Below are 8,579 nucleotides of genomic sequence, written 5' to 3' on the forward strand. Positions count from 1 at the left end.
TGTGTGTGTGTGTGTGTGTGTGTGTGTGTGTGTGTGTGTGTGTGTGTGTGTGTGTGAGAGAGAGAGAGAGTGGGTCTTTAAAAGGGCTTGTTGAGTGCGGGTGGATTGTGGGGGTGTCTACGTGCACGGACAAAGCGGGGATCCAAAGGCAGCTGCTGCTTCTTTAGAAGGGCGAAAGGGCCTTTAAATCCCAGCAGCCTATATCCCGCAGCTGCCATCATGCTGCCCAAGGCTGCACGTCTCAATGCGTTTCCCCCCGCAAGGTATATATAATATGAGCCCAAAGAGGCGGAGACCAATGGAAAGTAATGTACCTGCGTCCCCGGGGGAGACGGACAGTCATAAATGTCTGCGATAACACTGCGCGTATTCTTGGTGGAAGCCTATTTATTGTGTTTTCTTTGTGTCAGAGGAGGGTTCTGTGGATTGCTTTCTGAGTGTGCGAAACATAATAAATGTATTAATAAGACCTATACATTGCAGGCTACAATAAAGCTGAGGTTCCTGTTAGTTTTCTAAATAATTAAAAAGAGGAAACCAAAAATGTCTATTCTCTCAGTTTCAGTGTACAGGCTTATTTTGCTAACATCTAGTTTCAAAACATCGGACAAAACACACCAACAAAATCAGCTTAAAGTTGAAGTGAAACATATTTTTATTCTCATCTTTCGCAAGACAAAATGAGGGCACTTGTATGAAAACACAAATAAAAAAACGGCTCAGAAACACAAAGACATGTTCAAGTGTGGTCTACTATGGGGGAAGCTACATGATTGCAAAACATCACAATACAAAATGGAAATAATTATAAAATAAAATAAAATAATAAAATAAAAAAATGCCCTTGCGGCTAAATCAACAAGGCACGTAACAAATATAAAGAAACATAAATAAATTATAAGTTAGAATAGTCTTAAAAATATACATTTAACAGAAAACCAGAACAGAAACAAACATTTATAAGCTATTGTCTCTATAAAGCTGTACACTTTTGGCCAGTGTAGACAATTCTTAATTAAAGTAATTTTCTTTTAGGATTGCACAGATGTTAAAACATTTAACACTGTCAAGTGGCTGTATGCAAAAGCAACAATGCTACATTTGTACTTTATAGAAGTCATTCGTCGAAATTATTTTCTCCCTTTCCACACACTCCCATCACCTCCCCCCCAAACCGTTCAGTCCTGAGAGTCTGCTCCGGTGTTATAGTGATGCGCTCCGCCGGGGCGCACCGAGCCGAAAGCCGCCGGCTGGTCGGGCGTACGTATCCAAACACCGTCGCCCCACTGTCTTCTCCTCTCCGGCGTTTAAGTAGCGAGGGAGACACGTCCTCAAAACTTGGTTCATCAAAATACGCAGGCAATTTAGTGCAAATAAAACATCTGGAAAGAGGAAGAAAGAAAAAAAAATACACGGTAAGATTTCTGTGGAACAGTCTCAGTCACTCCATAAAAAGACTCGAGTCAGCTTTCCGAGGAAAAGCTCAGCTGCAGCGGGGCGTCACCCTTTGCCCATGACTTTTCCCGCCACAACGTGACGCACATTCCCCTCCCCCCAAACCACTAGAGTTACTACAGCGACCACTATCACTACTACTGCGATTTCACCACCACAAACTCTCCCCACCCCCCTCCACTGATAAGACTGTCTGAGCTTGTTTTTTTTTTAATGTCTCACGACCTTTAGATACTGACAATTTACACATGGTAATAAACAAAACATAAATAGGCCTACATAGTCACACACTTCTTCGAGCTAGACACAATTCTTTAATAATTAACACTTATCATTTTAACGGGGTTGTCATAGGATAGACTACTTGAAACGGGTTGAGCAATTTAGGAGAAAAACAAAACGGCAAATTCTCGTACCATCAACGGATCCTCTTTCGTGGAGTTTGTTCCACCGGGATTGGAGACTTGCAGGGGCTCATATCGATAGATTTTCTATCAACGGACCTTTTTCGTTTCGCGAAGAAGTCTGTGGGATTGGAGAAAAAAATGCAGTTTAGACACATATCCCCATGAGCTGAAATTACGCATGGATGCGAGAAAAGGATTCAGGAATAATTTGGATACATGTAGGCCTAGTTAAACCATGAAATCAAGAGCGCAAACAAACTAGACTTAAACGTGAAAGTCGTATATTTACCTGTGATGTGTGAGTTGTTGTTGTCAGCGGAGGCCGCCCTCTTGCGTCTTACACACGGGGCCTGCCGGTGACTCGTCTTCCCTGAGTTGAGCTTGTCTGCGCGGTTCTCCTGGTTGACCTCCGCCGGCAGGGCAGGGCTGCTGCTCTCCGGTAAAGCCAAGCGCTCCAGTACATCCATATGAGAGGTCTCCGGCAGAGAGGCAGAGTCCGAAGAGGGCGTTTGCTTTACGGGCGTCGCTGGCACACAGCTTGTCCTGTCGTCCTCCTGTACAGAGTCCTTGTAAAACACCGGGGTCTTTTCCACGGCAACCTCTTGCCACTCGTAATCCCCTGCCAGCGGAGTGTTGGCCTCGAAATTAAAGTTCCACCGCTGCGTGTCCCTCTCGGAGATCTCCCGCATCTTGGCTTTCATCTCCCGGTTCAGCTCGTCGTGATCCACCGGTCCGAAGAGGTTCCGACAGACGCTCGTGCGCCTGTGGAGAGGGAAGATCCTCCTCGCCACCAGCCTCTCCAGCGCGCTGCACGTTAGCTGGACGTTGGACATCTCCACAATCGTCCCAAGAAAATGTTCCAAAAATATAAAAGAAGATGCCTGATTTGACCCTGATAAGAGAGTATCAGGTGTTGTTGTTATTTATTTATTTTCGTTGCTGAAGTGTGTGCGTATTTTTTTCTTCTCCTCGCTCGTACACGTCTCTCTCCACCACACAGTTATGTTTAAATGTACCTTCGTAGTGAAATTTGGAGTATATAACCTCCCGACGAGACGCCTGTCAGAGCAGCCACCTCGAGCGACTTCCTCATTGGTTGCCTCTCAAGTCCAGCCCCTCTCCAAGAGAACGCACGCATAAGCCCCACCCTGATTTCCCATCGGCCCCTGGATCGGCGCCCAGATTGGCTGTACGCCGAGCAAAGCGCAGCGTTTTGATTTTTTGGTTCTCGGATCGTGAGCTCTTTGATAACGCTCGATGAGCGGACTTCCCCGTCAAAGTGTTGGAGCAGCATTTCTCGGTCGCCTTTCTGTATTTACACAAGCAAAAGCTGGTGGTTGTGCACGTATAACGTTGTACATCCAGACGTCTTTTCCCCCATTCATCTGCACAATAACTGCTGTGTCGTGTGTTCAATAATTTACATGTGTTATGCCAATAGAAACAAATCTTAAGGAAACATCATATTGCTTGTTATATGGCTAAACTCCTCATAAACGTTACTCCACTCTCTCACACACACACACACACACACACACACACACACACACACACACACACACACACACACACACAGTACAGCAGCCTTCCCTCATTCCCTCTCTCTCTCTCTCTCTCTCTCTCTCTCTCTCTCTCTCTCTCTCTCTCTCTCTCTCTCTCTCTCTCTCTGTTATGCAACATCACAACAACACCACGAACTCCTCGGGTCATATCGTATCTCCACTTAACCATCTGCAAAGAAAGAGAGATAGAGAGCGAGAGCTTCGCTTTTACGAGCAACAACAACAACAAGGGCAGGCAAACCAGGGTCAATTTTTAAAGATGTTTTAAGCCGTAACTGAGCAGTTTTCTACAACCCTTTTAACAGAATTCAACTTTAGTGTCTTTCTTGGTTTATTTTTCTAACTGATTACAACCCTTTGAGTTGTTAAGAGATTACTTTAATCCAGTTAAGTAGGCCTAGTGAATTACAACCTATACTTTTCAAGCACTGGCAAACAATATAGAACGACAGCAGAAAAGAAAAAAGAGCACGCCATAATGTCATTTTGAGTTCAGTGTGACAAAAAAGGATCAGCATAGGCTATCCATTTTCAGAAGTGTTCAGTTTCAGCGTGGAAGAGTAGGCCTGGAGTTGTGCACAAAGGTATTAAATCACTGCAACCACGACACAATCAAGTCAACACTGATGTGAGTGCGTGCGCGTGGCGGCTTAGGTGATAATTATATGTTAGGGGATAGGTAGGCTATAGGCCCTGTGGCATTATTTGTTCAGTAGACCAAGACCTGTTGGCTTTGAACTATTTATTACGTTTACATTCAGTTCATTGTGCAGTAACCCACTATGTCTCGTGTCACTTTAATATCCAGGGAAATGCAATGAATAACTTAAGAGTGCACGGAGGTTGCAGAGTCTCCAGTCCGCAGTCCGCACTCCGCAGATCCAAAGTCAGGAGACGGACAACGCCTTCGAAATAGATCATAGGTGCACAGCGACCCTCAGTGGTGGAAAGCCAGTACTGCAGCATTAGCTTGGAAAACGTGCAAATTCAGCAAAGTGATGTGGCATGAGTCCCCCATAAATTAAACTAACATTTGTGTGAGTGTGTAGTAAAATCTTATCTTTAATACATTTACAATTGTATATATTTGTATATTGTACAGTACAGTTTCTATTAATATCTTCGTTTGCTGCTTTAATTTCCATACTCTGGGACAAAAAAGTTTTATAGCATCTGATCTTATTGCAAATGGAGTTGGGTTGGTATAACCAATTTTTTTTTTTGGCGTGAGCTACTATTATTTGGAAACTTCATTTATTTGACAAAAAGTAATTTTGAAATCAAGCGTTCTCCAGAATCCCTGACTCCGCCTTTGATCAATGACAAATCATTGAAAAAGTTTTCCTGATTTCACCAAGTAATAATGACATTGTATGCATCACTGCCACTGCAGAGGGCTATTTAAGCCATTTCGTTACAATGAGAAATTACTTTGAACATTAGTCTCTGTGCAGCTCAGCTGATTGGATTTCTTTTTTCTTGATCTTTGCTGTGCTTTTGAATAATAACACTGATAAGTTCAAATTGTAAGTCTCATCAGTTGAGCTATGATTAATGCCAAACCTTCCTGATGATCATTGTCTTCATCTTGTCCCTGATCATAAACAGAACACATCACAATAACTGTGAGTTTGGGCAGAAATCTCTATGTGTGTTTTGTTGGCTCCCTCTAGTGGTGAAAGGTACTTAATGAACAAACGATCAGTATGACGAAAAAAAAGGATGAAAGGGATCTTATCACACAAGACTGACCCAGCGTTCCAATACCCATACTTCCATACTATTAAGTATGCCTGAAAAATATTTAGGATGTCCCAATGCACACATGGCAAACGCTGTATGCCAAAATACCAGGGTGCCCTAAAACATCCAATTGTATTTTGCAGTATGGAAAGCAGCATGCTTTAGTAGTTAATAAGCCAATTGTAAAAAAGGAAAAAAGTATGTAATTTGGAACGCAGGGCCAGTGTCAAACTGGTCACAGGTTGACTTTGAGAGGCTGGAGGTTCCTCAGGTGTTCTTTCAAACAGATAAGATCAGCTGCGTCTCGGTGATGCAAATGCAAAGAGAAAGTTTGCATCCATTATATTTTTTTCAAAGGGAGGATTATCTCCCAGCTTTGATCAGAGCAGAGCAGGTAAAGGGGTCAGACAACTGACAACTGCACTTTGACATAAGTGGAAACACCCCCAAAGGCTCACCCTCTAGAGTTGTATGTCAATAGCAGCAGACAAAGACCAGTAAACCGGTTTGGAACGTTTATATTTGAAGGTGATGTCTCAAGGCCTCTGAATTGCCTGCAGCCACGGTCAAAGATCCTATAAATCACATAAAGACCTTGACCCAAGAACATATTTTTTTTTAAAGTTACATTTAATTCAAATCAGACTTTCTGTGGAAGTTCAACAGCTTGTCTTTCTGGATATTCAATTTGATGTTTTATTTCCAATACATTTCTTAATATAACTGATAAGATGCTAAAAGATAGATATGACTAATACATATCCACTTGCTCTATGTTTAGTCTCTCAAAAAAGAGATCTTTAATCAAAGTATGATGCTTAAATGACTTAACTTCTTACAAGTAACATTTCTTGTCTTCTGTTAAACATAACTTCAGCTGAAGCATTTTGTGTAATTCTTTTAGTGTTGCTGTCACGGTTGGCCTTTTTCTAGGTTGTTGCCACAGCCCAACCCCCATCGGACTGACCAGTCACCTGAACTAACTCATCCTTTTGATGTTGCAGAGAGGCTGCAGGCCTCACCAGAGGGCCCTTTAGCAGGAGGAGAAATGGGTCATTTGATCCCACGAGCATATGTGACAGCAATAAAACCGTTTTCTCCGAGCGCTGCCTTTAAATTGGAAGTTGTCGGTCGTTTGACACACCCGGCAGGAGGGATTTCCTGGATGAGTTAGCCACTGTTTCCTTCCTAATGGGCCACACCACCAAATTATGCATGTGTTTTCCGTGAGCTCGTCAGATCTTTCGGAAACACACGCATCTTTTAACAGCAATGAGCTTCACAGACCTTTGATTGTATCAATTCACCTCCCTGTGGGATTAAATAGCAGTGTTTCAGAGAACAGCAACAGAAATAAACGTATAGAATACAGACAATATCTGATAGAGACATTAAGATTTTTTGAAATAATAACCATGCAATCATGTCTGTTGACTTTCAATGTCTGACTGAAGTAGTTGCTTCTGTGCATACATTGTTTACTAAGGACAGTCAGCAAGTATACTTAAATAATAGACTTTAGCAAATACTCTAATAATTGAGTTTATTTTTGTCAAAGCCCAGCAGCTATTTCTGTGACCTCTTGATTCTTTTATAAATGGTCCTCGTTTCTCGACATATTAATAATGAGAATGGTTTGAAAACCTTGACGATTTGCTGTCAGAGGGCAACTATTATCACCATTGCGTTCATTTACCAAATTAATTAATTTTTGAATAAAAAATAGAACATAAAGAGCCTTTTCCGAAAGTGACTATGTCACAACAAAAGCACGTGTGAAATAAAACATGATGTTCTTCCTTATGAAAAGAAAATATATTCACTGGCTTGTCCCTTTCCCAACAGTTCTAAATCAATCATCCAACATCCAAGACCATGGATATTCAGCCAAAACATGTTCTGAAAAGAGAATGAAATGAGAACATTTGTACAGAGTTGCTTTTTCAGTGGTTAAAAATACCTCATGGAAAGTTTACGTAATACTTTTGTAGAAGCCATGACCTAAACTGAAATAATGATAACAAGAAAGGCAGCCATGCATTACCTGCACCTAATGTGTGCTGTTCATATCAAATGATCAGTTAGCTGCGTGCTTTTGTCTGGCTGCCTCTCCACAATTTCTATCTGCAGTTCATATTGTGCAAATGGGCATATTTTTCTTATTGGAAGCATTGTAGCTTTTCAATCTCTTTGTCATCATGGTCTTCAAAGAGCTACATGTTGTGCTCTGAATCAGAGAGGCTGGTCATTCTTTTAAGAGAATGTCTTGTTTAGAAACAATACTGTATCTTCAAAGGATCAACATACATCGCTCAATGGGGTTTTTGTTTTCTAACGGTAAGGGTCTTATACGCCATGCGGTGGAACATTATAAACCCAGCTTAGACAAATACTCAAGGCCTTGGGCTCTTCCTGTCATTCATTTACCTTTATAATAACAAAACCTCTGTCCTGGTTTATGACCCAAAGTGGTTCTCGGGCCTCAGTGGGCCTCATCCAGCCTGCAGGGTTTAATGTCGCCACATACACACACACACACACACACACACACACACACACACACACACACACACACACACACACACACACACAAAGAACAGAACAACATTTTCTTCAGAGTTGCAGTTCTGTAGTATAACAGAAAGTACCCATATTGAAAAATACCCAAGTGCAGAAAGCTTTTTTTTCTTCTTTTTTTTTTACCTCTGGCCCAGAGTCCTCAAAATCTGGTGACTCATTTGTTGTCAGCTGAGGCATTTTCCCATGCAGCTGGAAAATGAAGACTGGAGGAGAATCTTCCGAATGGCTCTTTGACAAGCCTAACTTTGTGATGATGCAGTCCAAGCAACACAACAGTTGCACACCTCCAGGTTTTCAGACTGCTCGATCTGTCGGCAAATCAAGTGGTTGGAAGACTGGCGACCTGGCATCAATTTGGCTCTGAGAAGAGAGCTCCTGCGCATCTTGTATTACAAAATGATTAGCCTTATTTTTTATATGAGGGTTAATTGAATACGACAGTGTTACTGCGTAACACACATGATGTATGATATCATTTTATAAAATGTTTTTTTTTATTAGCAAATCCTTGAATTTTAATGTTGGTAACACTTTACAATAAGGTACACAAAAAAAGAGTAGTTACTCTTTTTAAAACAGTAACTACTCTTTTTTGGAAGAGTAGCTACTCTTTTTAAAAGAGTAACTACTCTTTTTGGAAGAGTAACTACTCTTTTTTGGAACAGTAACTACTCTTTTTTGTGTACCTTATTGTAAAGTGTTACCTTATGTCCACTGTGATTCTTTTTAAGGCTACATAACGATTTGGGTGTCATACTAAAAAAAATGCGTCAAGTTAACTTAATATAATGATTTATTGAAAATAACAATACTATCAGTAGCAATATTGGTA

General features: G+C 41.3%; 1 protein-coding gene across 1 annotated transcript; it reads right to left on the reverse strand.

The window, feature by feature from the left end:
- Positions 1-638: 638 nt before the first annotated feature.
- On the reverse strand, positions 639-2,859 carry LOC307250213 (uncharacterized protein). Its single transcript, XM_080027218.1, has 3 exons — positions 2,152-2,859; positions 1,872-1,980; positions 639-1,382 (listed from the first exon to the last, which is right to left on the reverse strand). The coding sequence occupies exons 1-2, from the start codon at positions 2,693-2,695 to the stop codon at positions 1,874-1,876; spliced, it is 651 nt and encodes a 216-aa protein (XP_079883344.1). The 5' UTR covers positions 2,696-2,859; the 3' UTR covers positions 639-1,382; positions 1,872-1,873.
- Positions 2,860-8,579: the final 5,720 nt, after the last annotated feature.

This window comes from Ammodytes marinus (assembly GCF_949987685.1).
Source record: "Ammodytes marinus genome assembly, chromosome: 5".
In the NCBI taxonomy this organism is placed as follows: domain Eukaryota; kingdom Metazoa; phylum Chordata; class Actinopteri; order Uranoscopiformes; family Ammodytidae; genus Ammodytes; species Ammodytes marinus.

Coding starts and splice junctions, on each gene's coding strand:
- LOC307250213 (XM_080027218.1), bottom strand. CDS start 2,695: ATGTCCAACGTCCAGCTAACGTGCAGCGCGCTGGAGAGGCTGGTGGCG. Junction 1,981..2,151: donor CAACAACTCACACATCACAG/GTAAATATACGA, acceptor CCAATCCCACAG/ACTTCTTCGCGAAACGAAAA.